The 21,022-nt window shown below is 38.7% G+C and overlaps 1 protein-coding gene across 1 annotated transcript in view; it reads left to right on the forward strand.

Moving 5' to 3' along the window:
• Positions 1–21,022, forward strand: part of LOC124612852 (transcription termination factor, mitochondrial) — a 61,136-nt gene that overhangs the window by 39,413 nt on the left and 701 nt on the right. The window contains exon 4 of the mRNA XM_047141280.1: positions 7,836–7,989. Coding sequence (XP_046997236.1) covers positions 7,836–7,989 — 154 coding nt within the window. The remainder of the gene's footprint in view (positions 1–7,835; positions 7,990–21,022) is intronic.

Raw genomic sequence — 21,022 nt, forward strand, 5'->3', positions numbered from 1 at the left:
TTGTTTAAAGATTATAGATGTAGATATAATGGGTGTCCAAACACTGTTTACTTTATGACTTTAAGTCCTACTTGTTAAGAGACACTTCTATCATGTCTTTTTGAACTCTAAACACATTATTTACTGTTTGGCATCTAAAATATTCCTTGGCTTTTACACTGTAGCCAGTTTCTATCTTGATTATATTTTTTGTGGCACATTTAGTTTGTAAGGCACCCATAACATGTTATCTTGTGTTTCGTTGACAATCAAAGCACTTGTTTTTGTATATATTTGTCTTGCAAAGACAATACCTTCTAAGTCTACAATTTATTACTATCTAACCTGCAAAGTAAAAGTTACTGTATATTCTTTTTCTGAAACTTCTGTTGTAGTTTCTGAAATTTACAAATTACAACTACTTTTTTCCTCTCTCTAAAGAGATTTGAATGAATGGAGAATTTAATGTGCTAGTGCTCCCAAATGGCATGTTAAATCGGAATTATTACTCTCAAAGTGAGAATACAAATAACTTCTGCAAAAATTAGGTTGCTAGTGCAACCATTTTTTAGTCTTACTTAAATAGCTTATGAAGTCCACTTTACACTTTTTTATGCAATTTTACACAAAAATTAAATCGCAGAAAATCATAGATTTACTTAAATGAAACACAACATTATTAGCAAAGGCTACCTGTTCATTTCAGTATCTTTATGTACATTCACATACATGGTGGACAAGCAATATTGCCCCTCAAACATCTTCCCATTTATAAGTTTCCAGCTAGGAGAGAACTGTATTATACATAAAAAACATAAACATTATTTACAAAATTTCTCACTATGTTCTATCTCTTCTTCATTTTCACTCATGCAGATCATGTTAATAAAGTAAAAACTTACGTTATCTATCTTACTTTCTCCCAGAATTCCTTAAGTCAACATCTTATAATCAGCATGTAATATTCTCCCATTGTCACATTCTTCCTGCACCACTATGCGCTTTACAACAACACTGGTTACTCTTTTAACAGATTCTTCAACATATATTCTCAAAAACATCACAGTATATGTCTCAAAATACCACATTCTGTTTTCTGCATACTCTTTACTCATTTGTTTAGGTGTCAAGAACCACTACATATTACCTATAAACCATTACAAATCTCTTTGCCAGGTTTCTTTTGCATATTTATTTCCGCCCTGATAACTTTTCTCTCGAAACATATCCGTTACTCTTTTGACAAAATCCACATCTGGTTATAAATTATGCTCTGTTGCTCATTTCCCATCAACATATCCCCCAACAGTGAAGGATATTAAAGATGACAGGTGCAGTTCAGAATGATAGAAGAAGAAGACTGACAACATGAACAGAAAGTGTAGTATTTATAATAACTTGAGCATCTGGAGAGTGTCAGTCACCTGACATTGTAAAGGATGCATGTCTCCTGAGACCCTTACCCCAGCTTCTATTCCTGGTGCATATACTTCTTCCGTCTAGTTTATTCAGCATCCACAAATATTTGCTTTTTCCTGCAATATCTTACTAGTATGCCATGCCTTTCCTCCTGTGTTAGTTTCTTTCCACCCAAAAATGGTATAGTCACTTTCTTTCCATCTATCTTCAAAATTACAAAATTGTGTTGAAATCCAATATTCCTTTATATTTATTAAAGAAATTTACACGTACTTGCATGTTAAGAGTTAAACTTTGAATTATCAGAAAATTGTGGTACAGCTGACATTTATTTTGATTGGTAAAATTACTTAATAATTCACGGTCCTTTTTTTTTCACTTTCCATCAGGCGACCATTATTTGCACTCCAGATACAGGCATAATGACCATAGATTTCTTTTCGGGGAAAGCATTTACGTATTTTTGTGTTACCACACTCCGATCACTGCTATTATACAGTAAGGAAAGTGTTTCCTCACTTTGCACTAACACACTATTCATAAAGTATCTGACATTTATGTATAAAACCTATCTTTATTTAGATACAGTTGTTTGACACTAATCACCTTCAAAGTATTCCCCTTCAATTTCTACACACCTCTCCCAACACTGCTGCTACTGCTGGAAGCATATCTGGAAAGCTTCTTTTGGTATGGTGTGCAGCTGCTGTAGTGAATTCTGCATAATGTCTTCATCTATTCTGAAGTCTGGTTCCTTTCACAGTTTTTTACAGTCGAGGGAAAAGCCATAAATCATTTGGTGCTAGTTCAGTGGGATAGGAAGGCTGTAAAACCACAGCTGTGTTGTGTTTGGTCAAAAAACTCTGAATTAATAGAGAGCAGTGAGTGGGTGCATTATCGATGTGAAGGTGCTAAGTGCCTGCTGCCCATAAGTGCAACCATTTGTGTCTCACTGCTTCATGAAGGCAACACAGAACGTTTGGCAGTACTTATTGATATTAGTACATTCTGCAGCATGCTCTTGATGGACCATGTCATTGCAGTAAAAAAAGATGGACATTACTTTAACATTGCTGTGGATCTGACTCGCGTTTTTGGGACTTGGGGATGATGGATGCTTCCATTGCAATGACTGGAACTTTGTTTCTGGGTCATACCCATAATTCCAGGACTCATCACCAGTGATGACTGTGTTGAGAAAGTTGGGATTACTTTTCACAGTATCTGGCACGTCCTGTATAACCTCTGAATGAAATTGCTTCGCCTCCATTGTTAGCAGCTTTGGCACAGGTTTTGATGAGAACCTACAGAGGTCCAAATGTCCCATGAACATGGAATGAATGGATCCAATACTAATTTTATCCTCATCTGCAAGCTCTCTGATCTTGATTCATCTATCTTGCATCACTAGGGTCCTTATGTGATCTATAAAAACCTCATTAGTGGATGCTGAGGACCTGTCTGAATGTGCTTCACTCTTCACTGATGAGCAGCCATCTTTGAGGTGGTTGTACCACTCCTTTATCTGGTGGTACCCCTTGCTTCATCCCCAAACAGGTGTTGGATGTTGAGGATTGTTTCAACTTGAGAATCAATCAGCTTAAAACAAAATTTGATGCAATAACATCATTCCACTTTTTCTGTAATTTTGTCCACAGCACAAAATCCAGTGGCTACTATTTACAAGTGTTCACTTGTCAACAGTTAGCCAGCGACTGGTTTCTGCAATCATGTAAAAAATTAGGGATGTAAACATAGAGAATGTGTATGCCCCGATACCATTGTTAGTTTCATTAATAAAAATAAGGTCAGACACTTGTTGAACAGCCCTAATATTTATTATAGTTTGTCCTACCTTTTCATCTTCACCTTTCACTCAAACAGAATTTTCCATCTATCAAATTGTTCTCCATCCGTGGATTTAACACACATATTTGTAAGATTGTTTCCATTCTGTTTTGTACAAAACTTAGTCATTATGTCCTACAAGGACAAATCAAAATAAATCTGACATCTCTCTTTCATTCTGAATCTCCAGAACTTCTTCCTCACTTTTCATTTTACACCATCGTCTTCACTATCTCCATATAGCAACTGACCCTCAGCACCTTTATCCTCTTTCACATAATGTTTATGTATAAATAACCCGCCTTCTACCTCCTTCAATACGACTTCTAAATTCTTTTTCTCTAAGTTCTGCAATCCTCCACTTCGTCTGCTTTTCCTGCCTTCGTAATCAGATTCCTCCTCTGTTTCATTGTGCGTATACTATCTTCCTCATTACTTTGTTCATTGACCCCTTCTACTGATGGTAGTGTATTAAGATGTATATTTAATTCTCTCATATTAGAATTGCCCCACCCCGTGTCACCTTTCCATTTCATGTATATGTTTTTCCTTATTTATATCATTCCCTCCTTTGTTTTTAGATTTCATTTCTTCATTGTTCCTACATTCAGAAAGCAGATACAAACTTCTCCTCCCATTCTGAAGATGCTAGCAACCTACAAAGGGTACTTATTTACCTGTATTCTGTGAGCCTGTACTGTTTTCAACTCTAATCGTCTCATGGTGCATAGAATGTAGATCCACATTGTCACATAATGGTGAGAGCAATTCACAGCTATAGTTCCTTGACATCTGCCATTTTGCCCAGGTGGTGAAACATTGCACTAACTTCTTGCCATCCCCCCCCCCCCCCCCCTTTTTCCATTGTTATTAATTCAATATACTCTCATCCTGTTGCCATTGATGTTTTGCCTGTTTCCTACAGTTCTGCACCTACTAGAATGACAATTTGCCCATTACTCTTCCTGTACCAGTTTTTGTGCTCCTTGTAAATAATTAATAAACTTTCTCACATCATCTCTGGAAGCTGCAATAATTTTCTGTCTCAAATTAAATGGTAATTTCCTGTCTAAACCTCTTACAATTTGCCCTGACTCCAATTTAATAATTAAATAAGACAGATTTGTTACCTACTTCAAAGCAAATTTCTTTACATTTTTCCCTCTGAGGATTCAATTGGGCTCCAACACAGAAACTGTTCTGCAACTCCATTTACTTTTCATTACCCCAGTAAATTCATTGAAAAATGCACCCTTAAACTCTTCCAAAGTTTCACACTGTTCAATAACAGTAATTCTTCAAGTTCTTGGTCCCAAAAATTATAAAGTACTAAAACCCACCTTTTGTCAGTAAGTCCATAATCTAGGCAAAAGGTTTTCAAAATCATTCCAAAAACTCATTTGTATGAACATTACCAGCGTGGCCAAATGTCAAAAATAGTCTGTTTATTAATATAAGCCACTTCAGATGACTCAGTTACAAATTTACATTCAATATCGTTAGTACCTATTCCAATATTCTTCTTTGCATTAGATAGCTTGCTATCATGTACATGCAAACTGCTGTGTACAGTATTCACTTGACAAGTCAGCTGCATTAGTTTCAACAACATCCTCATGAACCAACCATTTTTTTTTTCAAAATATTCACATTTGTTTCTTTCAGCAGCTATTTTACAATGAAGAATATCATGCTTATTTTTACATAGTAACTCAGCAGCAGTAACTTTCTGCTCCACTTCATGTACATCACCACTTAATATCACTCCTTTCAGTTTCCTTTAATGAGCTACCTATTTAATACCTTCTTTTAATTCACTTTTTACATCTTCTGAGGACATTTTACTTTGTATCAACTTGAGAAACTGTTTCCTCAGTTTGATTGCCAAACAGCTGCAAACCTTTTTCCCAAATTTCCTTTAAATCAGAAGCTTCATGTTCTAACTTTTTGCTAACTTCATGTTCGAAGCTTTAGCGTTCATTAGCCCAACAACTTATGTCATCAGATTGTTGGTCAGTTTCCTGATTGATGTTACTAGATCATTGATCAATTTTATTGATGAGATTGTTAGCCAAATTACTTATGTTGTCATACTGTTGTCTCATTGTGATAATTAGTTTTGCAGACATTTCCTTAATGCTTTCTGGGTCATTTTCCTCATGTACCACTTCCTGTTTTGTTTTTCTTTTTCAGGGAACAGTGGCAACTAAACATTAGCCTCCATTGTTTCTTTGTTATTTACTTCACTCTAATTTATGGATGCTAAATTAAAACAATTAAAATCATTAGATCACTGGTTTGTCAAGAGTAAAACTGTGCCCCATAATTTCACCTACTAATGAGTTTCTATTCCAACTTCAATCCCTCAACTGGAAATCATTGATTAACATTTGCAACTGAAACACCATTACTTCCTGTACGTACACCATGTCATAGTTCTGAACTGCTACTTTAATGTACCACATCATTGACCCTTTACCATCGCTGAATTACTGACAATTTTTTAACACCGGCAAGCACCAAACAAAATAAACTGAACGTATCTTTCATTGTTTGTGGCAGATCGGTCATGTTGAAGTGCATGCCTGTAGGGGGTACTGAGCAGTATCAGGATGCAGGCCACTGTTTGCTGCAGAAGCTGTCCTCCAGTCTCCCTTCAATTAGCTAGCTGCTCAGCTGATAAATCTGCTGCGCCTGCTGTGTTCTGGTGTGCACTTCTGCTGTCATGTGATTGATGTCTGCTGGCAGCATCAGCTTGTAGCGAAAGTATTTCACCACACAAATCTTCGTTTCTATTTTACTTGCTCACTATGCTTCACTGTCTCTCATCACAGTCACTTTATTCCTATTGTTCTTAACAACATCAACCTTTTTCAATTCAGGATGTGAATTGATTTCACTTGCCACCACAAGATGCAATAGCAATGATGCTGCAGGTTTTGTCTGATGGAATTTACTGACATACCTCTGTGATTGTTGTCAGAACCAAGACCTGCCCTGAATTGATGTATAATGTACTGTAACCTGGAAGAGCTGTTTAAAAGTCAGGCTGCACTATATGTGTCAGCAAAGTGCATAACACATTCTATTTCCTAGATTCCATACGTTGAATGTCCTGGCTATTTCTTTAGAAAATACACAGCTAATCTCCTTTACCATCCTTGATCGATCTGAACTTGTGTTCTGCCTCTAACAAACTCATCATCAATAGGGCATTAAATGTAAATTTTTCTGTCCTTTTCTTAAATTGTAACAATATTGTGAAAAGGAAAGTTGCTACACATCATATAGCATAGATGTTGAATCGCAGATAGGCACAATTGTTGTGTCACAGTATAAGCTTTCAGCCATCAAGGCCTTTGTCAAAAATAGAAAACAGACAGACACACACACACACACACACACACACACACACACACACACACACAAACGCAACTCATCCATGTGATTGCAGCCTCTGGCAGCTGAAGCCACACTGCGAGCAACAGCAGCAGTGCATGATGAGAGTGGCAATTGGGTGGGGTTAAGGAGGAGGCTGGGGTGGGGAGGGGGAGGAATAGAAGGGTAGGGACGGGACCAGGGAAGTGCTGCTTGGGAGTGCACAAAAACAAGGTGGAAAGAGGGTAGGGCAGCTAGGTACAGTTGGGAGGTTAGAAGGGTGGTGGGGGAAAGCTGGGGGGGGGGGGGGGGGGGGGGGGGGGATTGCGGAAAAGGAGAGAAGTAAAAAGACTGGCTCCATTAGTGGAATGAGGGTTGTGTAGTGCTGGAATGGGAACAGGGAAGGGACTGGATGGTTGAGAGAAATGACTAATGAAGATTGATGCCAGGAGGGTTATGGGAACATAGGATATATTGGAGGGAGAATTCTCTCTTGCACTGTTCAGAAAAGCTGGTGTCGGTGGGAAGGATCCATATGGTACAGGCTGTGAAGCAGTCATTGAAATGAAGGACGTCGTGTTAGGCAGCGTGCTCAGCTACAGGGTGGTCCACTTGTTTCTTGGCCACAGTTTGCCGGTGGCCATTCATGTGGACAGACAGCTTGTTGGTTGGTTGTCATGCCCACGACATGCGCTCCCCAGGAAGCAGCACTTCACCATCCCCCACCCCTACCACGCACTCCCTCTCCCTCCCTGCCCCAGTCTCCTCCTTACCCCCACTCAGTTGCCACTCCCATCATGAACTGCTGCTGTTGCTCAGAGTGTGGCTTCAGCTATCAGAGGCTGCAGTCATGTGTGTGTGAGTTGCATTTGCATGTGTGTGTGTGTGTGTGTGTGTGTGTGTGTGTGTGTGTGTGTGTGTGTGTGTCTTTCGTCTATTTTCAACAAAGGCCTTCATGGCCGGAAGCTTATATTGTGACAGTCTTCTTGTTGTGCCTATCTGCAAATCAGCATCTCCACTATATGGTGAGTAGCAATTTTCCTTTTCATAATATTGTTAAATTCCATCCTGGATTTTCCATTGGTTTATTAAATTATTATTTCCAGCTGCCAAGGCCACAGTAATGTTATGTTGTCAGCTGTTGAAATCACTGCATAAAATTGTTTATGGAAAATAATGTGTTTCTCTTTATTGTCTTCTTTACCTTACAGATGCAGGGATCCAGCCTGAAGATATTTTGAAAGATCTGTGGATTTTTCGACACAGTATAACTGCAATAAAAAATCGACTGAGCCAAGCAAAAACAGCAGAAGTTCCAAAAATCAAACCATGGATGGCACGTTGTGTGCCCCAGACATTTCAAGTGTAACTATTTTTAATTTTTATAGATTCTGGCCATTAGCTATAGCAACAATCTTCTTTATTATTGTAAACTGTGTTATATGTATAAAGCACTATTACTCAATAACTGCCAAAATTAAAATGTCAGACAGAAGACAAAAACAATGTAAAATATTTACTGATGACAACTCATTTATATCACAAAAAGTTTTCTTGAGCTAAAGCAAAGCTTTAGTGAAACAGAGAAGCTCTAGGAAAGTGCGATTTTGGAGAGCTGTAGTTCTAAATCAACAGACAAGCTGTACACATTGCAGATATATGAAGTAAATTTGGAATGTAGCAAACAGGATTCAAAATTTAGGATATTTAATAATGTGCTTAATGTAATTTGTTACCTGATAATGACCAAGACTGTAAAAACTTTTTTATCGTGTAAAATTATTGTCTTCTCCTTCAGTATGGTCACCAGTAAGAGATCTGCAAAAATTTGAACGTGTGCGGATTTCTCTCACATGACTGTGCACTTTCCCCACCAGTATGCCATGCTGTTGGAGTGGGAAGATGGGAAGACTGTGAAAGTGTCGCATTAGATGGTAGTGCAAAATTGAACAGTTTGCACGGGGCTTGGTTTGATATTTCATATTTCTCAACAACGTAGATCACAAACAGACCAATTTTTCACTACTATTCAATAAATTTTGTCTAGTTGGAGACATAATAAACTTTATATCTGGCACAAACTGTCAGCACACAGACAGATGCAGACAGTTTTGCAGATTTTTTTTCACTGAGACTGTTACATATTAATAATAATAATAATAATAATAATAATAATAATAATAATTAAAAGAAAGCCTTTCAGGTGTGTACATTGATCGAAATGTTAATATCAAGTTTGCAACCTCGTTATGAAAACATGATAACTTTTCCTGGTAAAAACAATGTTGGTTAGTTATTTAGTTAGTTAGTTAGTTACATGTTCCATAGATCATTTGAATAATTCTTTTATCGAAATGATGTTTAACGGGTCAGTTTACAGGATGTATATACATTTTAGTGTTAAAATTAATGAATACATTAATTTCTAGTCCTACTCATGCAACTATGCTGTTGAGTTACTCATGAGAAATGATTTTAGGTTAGATTTAAAACTTGCTTTGCCTGTCAGGTATTTTATGCTATTGGGCAAATGATCAAAAATTTTTATTGCTCCATACTGAACTCTTTTTCTGCACTACCGACAGCTGTAATAATGGCTAATAAAGGTCATTTTTTGCTCTAGTGTTATAAGTTTGGAATCATTATTCTTCTTGAATTGTAATGGATTATTTATGACAAATTTCATTAGTGACTACGTGTCGTGTGGTGGTACAGCTAACTCACTGAAGATGTGGCTACATGATGACTGGGGATGACCACCATATATTATTATTCTTATTGCTCACTTTTGTGCAATCAGTACTTCCTTTCTTAGTGATGAGTTACCCTAGAAAATTACTCCATAAGACATTATTGAGTGGAAATGTACAAAATCTAGCAGGAGGCTGATTCATTTGTTTCCAAGACTAGTAATTACATGAAGAACAAAAGTAACTGAACTTAATTGTAATCTAGAGCATTGCACCCTGTTTACTGACTCCTATTCATGTTCTACATTGATTGTTGGTATAATTCTACTTGTTGTACAGAACTGAATAAAGTGTATCTTCTTAAATTCAAGGGAGAGCCCATTTTCAGAGAGCCACTTAATAATTCTTTGATAAACATCGCTAACAATCTCGTCTGTTGCTTTCTGTCTTATGGGATTTGTTATAATGCTAGTATTGCGTGCAAAAAGTATCAATTCTACTTGTTGGATGTTAAGTGGAAGGTCAATCACATATAGTCGTAATTGAATCCTGTGGGTTTCTGTTTATGATATATCTCTAGTCATCAAAATTTTCTTCCTGTTCAATATGGTTTGAATTATTTAGCACAACTTTTTGCATTCTGTTTGTTAAGTATGATTTAAACCAGTTATGGGCAAATCCATCAATTCTATAAAAACTTAATTTTTTTCAAGAGTGAAACATGATCTGCACAAACACCTTGGAAAGATCACAACACATACCTACTGGCAGTATTTTGTTATTTAAGGCCTGTAATATTTGGTAGATGAATGTATAAATAGTGCTCTAACTTGAGCCCTTCTGGGCTCCAAACTGTGATTTGCTAAGTGAATTTTTCCTTTTGAAATGTGAGATTACTCTTGTGTACATTACTTTTTCGGATATTTTGGAAAAATATAGCATCAGGTAAACTGGACAACAATTGTTTAAGTCTTTTTGTCACCATTCTTATAAAGAGACTTAACAATTATGCACTTTAATCCATTTGGATAATTTCCCTGTGCCAGTGATGGACTACATGTATCACTGAGAACATTGCCAATTGCTAATTTTTCAGAATTCTGTTTAAAATTCCACAAACACCAAATGAGCTTTTATTTTTTAGAATTCTATTAATTTTACTGAAATGAGTTTGTGCTACTTCTAGTCCCCTAAAATTTTGTGGACTCACACCATTTAATCTTATTCTTGCTGCTATATTTAGAAAGTGATTGGTAAAAGTACTCATAACTAGTGAATGATCGGTCACAACATACTAATTTAGCTTAATTGTTTGGGTATTTTGTACACTGACTGGCTATTATGTCTCCCATTTGACAGTATCCATTATAGTTTTAATCGTATTATCTGCATGATTTACTTCTGACAGAACATGTTCACTTCTTTGACATTTTAATGACTATCATTAAAATATTACACTTTTTGTAATTTGCAATTAATTTCGGTTCTTGACTTATTCTGGCCTTTATATAAATTTCTCTCCCCTTCTTACTTGATATTTTAATTCCTTCAGTTATCCAGGCTTACTTGCTTTTTTTTTAATGGGGGTTCTGGATAGCTTTTTAGGAAAGCTACTTTCATATATTGACACAAACTCACCATGGAATAAACTGACTTGGAAATTATTGTCTCTTTGTATATATACCTCATCCCACAGCATCTCTTTTAAGTTACTCATGAAACGCTGTATGTTGTTCCCCTTATTAAGCCTAACTGCTTTGTATGAACCTGCCTCAGTGTTGTAAGGTGCTATATTGTTTATTTCCATTAATTGTGCATCATGATCAGAGAGTCTGTTAACAATTAAGTATATGTTAATTGTTTCAGCTTGAGTACAGTCTATAACTATGTTATCAGTCAGGAGCCTACTTCTTGATGCACACAAGTTGGAAAATTGCCTACTGAAATTAGACTGAAACAAGAATACCCAAGTAGAACTCTTATTCAGTTTTAACATAAAAGAATTTGTCTTTTAAATGGGAACTACATTGCAGATTGATCAGTTCCTTACGGACATGCACAGGGGAATTTTCAAGTGAAATGATAAATGGTCCCAAAAGCAGCTCAAAAACAGATGTAAGACTGGCAATGTCCAAAAAATCTTTAGGAAACTGTTCCTGTAAGTCTTTCAACGACACAATGAATTCTTCAGAATTCAAGTTTTCTTTAACACCAGTCAGTTTAGGTAAATGGACGGTATTCCTTGTCAGAAGTTGTTTCTCCCACAATGCAATTTTTTTTAAAATGCATCCATTTTCCCCACCAAATCGTAAATTAGTTGCTTCTCACCTTGCAGTGTCTTACTGAGAACAGTCTGCACTCAACTCTATTTAAAATATGATGTCTGCAATCTATTCTGGATCTTCTAATTTTCATGCTTTTTTCATGCTTCATTTTTCCTTGAGAAATTCAACAGTAGTAGGTTATTCCTGGCATACCCCTTTGACATAGCTAATGTACTTCACAGTAGTGTATAACGACTCAATGTTCTTCATTCAGTTCCATCAATAACTGTTACAGATGGTGATATAATAGTATGTGCAACTTCAGAAACTTTACTGTTCTTACCACCAATCAGGTGCTCCCCCCCTATAAATAGGGCACAAAAGTGCTTATTGATGTACAAAACAATTAATCCCATACAAATCATCTGTCAATCACGGAAAATTTTTTTTGAGCTTTCCTCATGAACTAACTCTTTAAACTCTTTCTGCAAGGTGTTGTAATGCTGTTTGTGGTACGCATCAGTTATGTGATTGCATAATAGATGTGGGGGACAAAGAACCACTGGCTCTACACCCCCCCCCCCCCCCCAATAATATCGCTGCACTATCGCAGCAAGAACAACTGAACAACTGTGTATCTATCTTTGCCTGGTCAGTTATCTGTAGTATGCAATCTATGCTACACGCATTGTGTATACACTGTGAGAATAAAAGTATTCATAGTAAGTGATGGGAGAGTAAGTGATTATTTATCGTCGTAATTACCATGCCCACTCCCCACTACCTAAAGAGATATTGAGAATTCTCTTCGTTCTCTTCTGTGATTCCAATTCATTTTTAAAAGCTTGTGATGAGAGATCAGTAGATTGCCTCTTTTTGTGCAAAGAATCATTGAGCCTGTAAAGTTTCTTTATACTATGAGCAAATAGTGAAGGAAGAACAGTGCTGACACCATGATTGTGCCAAACTAAGGAATGTCATCCCGACTAACATATGCTGCACGAAGTGCCAGGAGAAACAGGGTCACATCACATTGCTGAATGAAATGTCTTGTTGTTGTTGTTGTGGTCTTCAGTCCTGAGACTGGTTTGATGCAGCTCTCCATGCTACTCTATCCTGTGCAAGCCTCTTCATCTCCCAGTACCTACTGCAACCTACATCCTTCTGAACCTGCTTAGTGTATTCATCTCTTGGTCTCCCTCTACGATTTTTACCCTCCACGCTGCCCTCCAATACTAAATTGGTGATCCCTTGATGCCTCAGAACATGTCCTACCAGCCGATCCCTTCTTCTGGTTAAGTTGTGCCACAAACTTCTCTTCTCCCCAATCCTATTCAATACTTCCTCATTAGTTATGTGATCTACCCATCTAATCTTCAGCATTCTTCTGTAGCACCACATTTTGAAAGCTTCTATTCTCTTCTTGTCCAAACTATTTATCGTCCATGTTTCACTTCCATACATGGCTACACTCCATACAAACACTTTCATAAATGACTTCCTGACACTTAACTCTATACTCGATGTTAACAAATTTCTCTTCTTGAGAAACGCTTTCCTTGCCATTGCCAGTCTACATTTTATATCCTCTCTACTTCGACATCATCAGTTATTTTGCTCCCCAAATAGCAAAACTCCTTTACTACTTTAAGTGTCTCATTTCCTAATCTAATTCCCTCAGCATCACCCGACTTAATTCGACTGCATTCCATTATCCTCGTTTTGCTTTTGTTGATGTTCATCTTATATCCTCCTTTCAAGACACTGTCCATTCCATTCAACTGCTCTTCCAAGTCCTTTGCTGTCTCTGACAGAATTACAATGTCATCGGCGAACCTCAAAGTTTTTATTTCTTCTCCATGGATTTTAATACCTACTCCGAATTTTTCTTTTGTTTCCTTTACTGCTTGCTCAATATACAGATTGAACAACATCAGGGAGAGGCTACAACCCTGACTTACTCCCTTCCCAACCACTGCTTCCCTTTCATGTCCCTCGACTCTTATAACTGCCATCTGGTTTCTGTACAAATTGTAAATAGCCTTTCGCTCCCTGTATTTTACCCCTGCCACCTTTAGAATTTGAAAGAGAGTATTCCAGTCAACATTGTCAAACGCTTTCTCTAAGTCTACAAATGCTAGAAACGTAGGTTTGCCTTTCCTTAACCTTTCTTCTAAGATAAGTCGTAAGGTCAGTATTGCCTCACGTGTTCCAGTGTTTCTACGGAATCCAAACTGATCTTCCCCGAGGTCGGCTTCTACCAGTTTTTCCATTCGTCTGTAAAGAATTTGTGTTAGTATTTTGCAGCTGTGGCTTATTAAACTGATTGTTCGGTAATTTTCACATCTGTCAACACCTGCTTTCTTTGGGATTGGAATTATTATATTCTTCTTGAAGTCTGAGGGTATTTCACCTGTTTCATACATCTTGCTCACCAGATGGTGGAGTTTTGTCAGGACTGGCTCTCCCAAGGCCATCAGTAGTTCCAATGGAATGTTGTCTACTCCCGGGGCCTTGTTTCGACTCAGGTCTTTCAGTGCTCTGTCAAACTCTTCACGCAGTATCGTATCTCCCATTTCATCTTCATCTACATCCTCTTCCATTTCCATAATATTGTCCTCAAGTACATCGCCCTTGTATAGACCCTCTATATACTCCTTCCACCTTTCTGCTTTCCCTTCTTTGCTTAGAACTGGGTTTCCATCTGAGCTCTTGATATTCATACAAGTGGTTCTCTTATCTCTGACCTTGGAAGTATTTTTGAAATGTTTTAGTGTAACAAATACTTCCAAGAAGGACTGAGCAAATCCAGACGTACTGATTAGTGACAGGACAAGCCAAGTTTCAGTGTGCACACACACACACACACACACACACACACACACACACACACTGTGCACTTGTGCTATGTAGCAATTTTTGTAACTTCTGTATCAATATTTAGGAATTGTTGCATGATTGCAGCTGTAGTATGGCAGTGATCTTGATAGGAATAGTAGTGAATCCTGCATTCACTCATCATAGGTCAGTTCTGTCCTCTTACCTTTTAAGAGTCAATGCCATTGGCAGCTACAGAATTAGCCATTGAAGATTTTCTATGTGCTCTTTGTTTAGAAATTATTCTAAATCAGTTTAGTAGAATACAAAACTTGATCACATAAAGTGACTCTGTTTCTGTAATCTTAAACTATAGAAGTATGTTGAGGTATAACATTATTCCAGACAATGTTGACAGATCTGCTGACTGATAGCAATTGCGAGTGCTTTATAAAGTATCTGATATACGAGGTGTGTGAGAAAGTAATGAGATTGACCACAATGCAAGCAATCTGGCAATACTATGTTGCTCTGCTTGTGCAGACAGCTATGTTCATCCCTTCCAGATGCACAGCAGAGTTTCGGTTCCATGCAGCCATCATGTGATTTTTGAGAGTGTCATCAGTGAAGTTGTGTTATGAAAATGGAACAGCACAGCATAATTTAGAGCAACTTTATGTCACCATGTTTTGCGTTAAACAATGGGACTCCATGAGTGTGACCACTGAAACAGGCCAATGGGAAACATTCCTTATCAAGAGCACAAGTTTTTCGCTGGCACAGATCAGTTTTGGGAGGCGTAAAACATGTTGAAGATGAACCTTGCTCAAGAAAATCTTCACCTTCAGAAGGTGACAAAAATGTCGAATGTGTGTGCTCTTGTTAGACCATTCCTCCAGGGCAAAGTGTCAACCAAGCGTTTTACAAAGATGTCTTTGAAAAGCTCCAGAAAATGATAACTCAAGTGAGACCGGACATTGCATAGAAGTGGGTGCTGCATCGTGACAGTGCCCCATGTCACATAGCCACATCCATCACGGATTTTTTGACCTCAAAAGGCAGTCCTGTTGTGTCACAGCCCCATGCTCACCTGATCTGAAACTTTGTAGTTTTTTCTTTTCCCAAAATTGAAAAATGTCATAAAAGAACGTCATTTTGGGGTTATGGGGAACATTTGAAAGAATGTGACGAACATGTTAAAGGCCCTACCAGCTGAAGTCTTTCAGCACTGTTACCAAGACTGGGAACAATGAGTCTGCTGTTGTATAGCCACCAAAAGGAACTACTTTTAATGGAATAATATCATTATTTGAAAAAAAAATAAAAACTTTGGTAGATAAAAAAATCAGTCTCATTACTTTTCTTGTACACCTCATATGATGTCAGACTGGTAATATTATTGAGTACTTTTGTAAAAGCCCACCCAGTTGGCCATGCGGTCTAACGCACGGCTTTCCGGGCGGGAAGGGGCGCCTTCTGAAGGGGCCCGGCACGAATCCGCCTGGCGGACTTGTGTCAAGGTCCGGTGAGCCGGCCAGTCTGTGGATGGTTTTTAGGCAGTTTTCCATCTGCCACAGCGAATGCAGGCTGGTTACCCTTATTCTGTCTCAGCTACACTATGTCGGCAATTGCTGCACAAACAAGTTTTCCATGTACGCGTACACCACCATTACTCTACCACGCAAACATAGGGGTTACACTCCACTCGTCTGCGGGGGGGGGGGGGGGGGGGGTCAACCGGAGGCCGAACTGCTTAATAACCCTGGGTTCGGTGCGGGGCGGCGGAGGGGTGACGTGGACTGTGGTAGTCGTCGTGGGGTTGCGGACCACTGTGGCTGTGGCAGGGACGGAGCCTCTCCGTCGTTTATAGGCCCCCGGTTAACATACAATACAATACAATACTTTTAGAAAATAGTCTCAGTCTTTATTGAACAGCCAAACAGACCAGCACTTTTCAGAAGAAATACTTCAAAGCGTAAGTTGGGACGTGTCAGTGGATGGAGAGGGGCTACAAAAAATACCAAGAGAAAGAAAAGAATAGGACATAAAACAGGGGATGAAACTTTAAGGTAGTTAGAATGGAGGGGTAGTTTATTGGCACAAATGTAAACTGAACTTCCTGTCTCCTTATATTTAGAATACTGAAACACTGCACGACAAAGTAGCCTCTAAATTTTTCAGACCACAGATTAGTTTCTCAAATGCAGGCAGGGATGTCACACAACATGCATTTCATATCCCCTAGTGCAAAGGGTTGTGCAGATGAAACTAACAATGTTACTAGTGACATCTCTTACACTTATACTTTTATAGTTGATCTAGAACTGTAATGTTAAATATGTACAATGAGCTTGCATATTCTGCTTTGTTGTACCAATGTCTTTTACAGTAATTCACCAAGTACTGAAAACGACAAGATTGCCAACTGCATACTTTAGTTTATATGAAACCACCATCTAAAATTAGTCACAGAACTTAGACAATTGCTATAGTTCATATATGTTAACACCTCCCCCCCCCCCCCCCCCGCACACACACACACACACACACACACACACACACACACACACACACCTTTTTAACTACAGTATTCTACTTCTGCCCATACAACTGTGAGGTGCAAGAAAATAAAGTTGCAAGCTCATTACAAAATTTTCAGAGCTATCTTAAAAATATGAGCCCTTAGCATTAATGCTGATTAATCAGGAAGGTAGCACATTGTATTGTATGTTAACCGGGGGCATAGAAACAACAGAGAGGCTCCATCCCCACTGCAGACGTAGTTGTCCACAATCCCATGATGACTACCGCAGTCCACTTCACCCTTCTGCTGCCCCACACCGAACCACTCTTTCAGGGTTATTGCACGGTTTGGCTCTCGGTGGACCCAACTTTCAGAGATATCTCAAAAATATGAACCCTCAGCATTAATGCTGATTGATCAGGAAGGTAGCACGTTGTATTATTTGTTAACTGGGGGGCCTAGAAACGACGGAGAAGCTCCGTCCCCGCCGCAGCCACAGTGGTCCACAACCCCAGGACGACTACCACAATTCACTTCACCCCTCTGCTGCCCCCCACTGAACCACTCTTTCAGGGTTATTATGCGGTTTGGCCCCTGGTGGACCCCCACAGGGAACATCTCACACCAGACAAGTGTAACCCCGATGTTTGCGTGGTAGAGTTTTGGTGGTGTACGCGTATGTGGAGAACTTGTTTGTGCAGCAATCACCGGCATAGTGCAGCTGAGGCGGAATAAGGGGAACCAGCCCACATTCTCCAAGATAGATGGAAAACCGCCTAAAAACCATCCACCGGACCTCGACACAAGTCTGCCTGGCAGATTCGTGCTGGGGACCAGGCGCTGCTTCCCACTCAACCAGGCAGGCGAGGTAGCATACAGTAAGCAAGAAAATCAGAGATCTTCACAGAATTATTTAATGAACCTTTAAATTGGAATGACTCACTGGAAATGTTGCCAGTAGATATGTGCACATTCATTTTAACCATCTTAAGAGTTAAACAAGTGAAAAGTTGCTATGCTTTCATGGAGGATGTAGTTTTCCTCTCAGTAAATATTAATGTATATAATGTGACCGCTTATCCTACTCCAACAAATCCCCGTTGATCTAATAGATTCTTCAACCATTAATGAGACAGGGCTCAATTAGAGAATTAAAAAATTACAAGGCACATGACAAAGACCTAATTTGTGCAGAAATGTGTAAAGTGCAGGAAAACTGGCATGCATAAATCTTCACCATCATCTAGTCAAAATGTGGATCATAGAGAAAATTCCAGTGTGCTGGACCACAGGAATAACCCACCCATTACTGTAAAAATGTGTTAAAACCAAACCAAGCAATTACAGAGGAGTAAGCAATTTAGACTACCAATTTAAAAAAATTGTGCACAGTTTACAAGATCAAAAACACACAGGGAACTGCAAACAGTGCCAATGTTAACATCACTATTTGAAAGTGCAATTGTAGCTCGATTAAAATACCTTTGTGATTGACAATTAGCAAATCAATTAGCACAGGACAATAACTAAGTTTTCAAAGTCATTTTTGTGTCGTCATTGACACTGTGGTATCTTGTACCATGGAAAGCAAGGGAGAGGATGCTGTTTGGTGGCTGATGTTCTCTTTGTACAACACGAACTGCACACATGTATTAACAGCAGTCTGCCTTTACCAGAACAGAAAGCTACTTATCTTTAATCTAATCCATGTGTTGTGGTACAAACTCTTCTGTACTATAGTTCAATTCTTTTATCTTGGCGGTTCGCGCATGCCCGCCCAGACGCGGGAGATTGCTGCGTTGCCAGTTGTACGCGCCAAGAGGAGCAGCGCCATAGTATAGTTCGCAAACTCACGTTTAGAGGGGAGCGCGCAGTTTATGAAGTAAAGCCACCACGTCCGCATTAACTCTTTCGCTGCTACAGAGACGTGCTCCACGCATTCCGCGATGTGCGCGATTTTGTCATCATTGCACTGTTCGCCTGTGCAGACACATGGTGTTTTGACTGCTTTGACACACTTTATCATTTGATTTCACAAAAACTATTTGGCCCAAAATTTTTTTTTTACACACCATCTTGACTGATACCTTCCCCCCATAAATGACTTAATTTTGTTTCGATGTTCAACGCAGTTATTGTGCAGCATTAGATGTAGTAAACCATTGCACGAAATTTTGAAGAGTTTACAGAGGTAAAAGTCCATAGCGTATACTTTCCGTATGGTCGATGTTAGTTGCCACTAGAAATTTCAAAAAATTACATTTGAACGAATAAAATTCATGAAGTAAGATACTTCGATATTGTTTTTAAAATAAAGAAAATATTAAGCACTGATCAAGGTTTGAACTCAGAACCTACCACTTAGTAGCCATACACTTTAACCATTACGCTAACGCAGCTCGTCATTCAATGAATCTCTCAGAGGACTTTAAAACATCACGCAAAATACCGACAAACACTGTTGGTATGATTATGAATTATTCACGTTTCGTCGAATTACAATAGGAAATAAACAATTACCGTTGATCTTTATTGCGAAAAAGCAGTTAGTGAGAATGATACAAACACCTTTCCTTGCTATCGCCTAAATTAGGGGGCTTATTGCTTGTTTGGTTTAATTAATTAATAGAATATGGAGCAATTGGTATAAAGAATGCTTTTCCCAAACTGTCTATAAAAGAAAGTCTGCTATCAAGACATTGCTTTTGTTCAATTACATTATTTATGATTGAACGTTTCTAAAACTGAAGACACTCGTCCGTGCTCTGCACTGCAATCGAGCTCTGGCAACGTCGTTCTCTGTTCGTTGGCTGACTGTGTTTTGTGACGTCAGATGCGCAGAACGAACCTAAACTCGGCCGCCGTCATAAATGACGTGCACTTTAGTCCAGGTTAGCCTCACCACTGGTGAAGTACAAGTCCCACTATGCACACTACTCTGGTCGCTAGGTACTGACTGACTGTGAGCTAGAGACTGAGACTGACTGACTGACTGCGACTGCATCTCCGACTGCGACTTACTGAGTGACTGTCTCTGACTGACTGACTGGCCCTCCGGTCTGCTGTGGTGATCTAAATACTGGCAGTTAAGAGGGCATTGGTGGCGCGTTGCATGTGAGTCTATCTTTCAGCTCTCTCCTGATAGGTGCACTTGATTCAGTGCCTATTATCGATCTTCTTGCAACCTCTTTGCCGACCGGTGTGCTGGCGGCAGCTTATGCCAGCACAAGGGTCACTAAAAGGTGCATATTATGTACTGAAATCAGTTTCTTGGAGCATTTTGGAACACCTTTTATTCTGGAAAATTATACCCATTTTGGAGAACAAAAATCTCGTCTATAGGAATCAACATGGATTCTGCAAACAGTGATTTTGTAAAACTTGGCTCCATCTATTTGTGGCCATATTGATGCCATGTTCTTGTCTATTTGAAAAAGTATTCAGTAAAGTTTTGTACTGTCATTAAGTTAACAAAATACAAGCTTATGTAATAATGGATCATCTTTGAGACTATATGCAGGTCATCCAGTATATGGAATGGAACATTGTTCTTGATGGTGCGATATTGTTATTTCCCCAAGTGCCATTATTATTATATTACTTAGAACAGATAAAATACAGAAAGATGTTCTTCAATTGGTAGTAAGCTACTACAGTAACAATCTCTTGTTATAGTAATGGTTATATTTGGTGGTGCAACAGTCAAGATTTTGTAGTTGTCACTAAATCTAGTTTAATCTTCAATTTTTTGACAAATGGTATATCATTCAGACTATTCATGAGTGAAGTTTCCTCATGCAAACAGTCCATTACTAAAGTGTTTGAGAAACAGGGATGGAAGACAAGACACTTGTTACCGCGTGTTAAACATATATGTTTTCTGTAATAAGTTGAGAGATATGGACTTGATAGACCTGTTGTTATTGTTACTGACACGTTAATATTTTGTAATTTTATTGTCGTTATAAACATTCATCTGAAAACTGTCCGCCCATGGTAGCTGAATGGTCAGCACGACAGAATGTCATGCCTAACGGCCCAGGTTCGATTCCCGGTTGGGTCGGAGATTTTCTCCGCTCAGGGATTTGGTGTTGTGTTGTCCT

The sequence above is a fragment of the Schistocerca americana genome, chromosome 4 (assembly GCF_021461395.2).
Source record: "Schistocerca americana isolate TAMUIC-IGC-003095 chromosome 4, iqSchAmer2.1, whole genome shotgun sequence".
In the NCBI taxonomy this organism is placed as follows: Eukaryota; Metazoa; Arthropoda; class Insecta; order Orthoptera; family Acrididae; genus Schistocerca; species Schistocerca americana.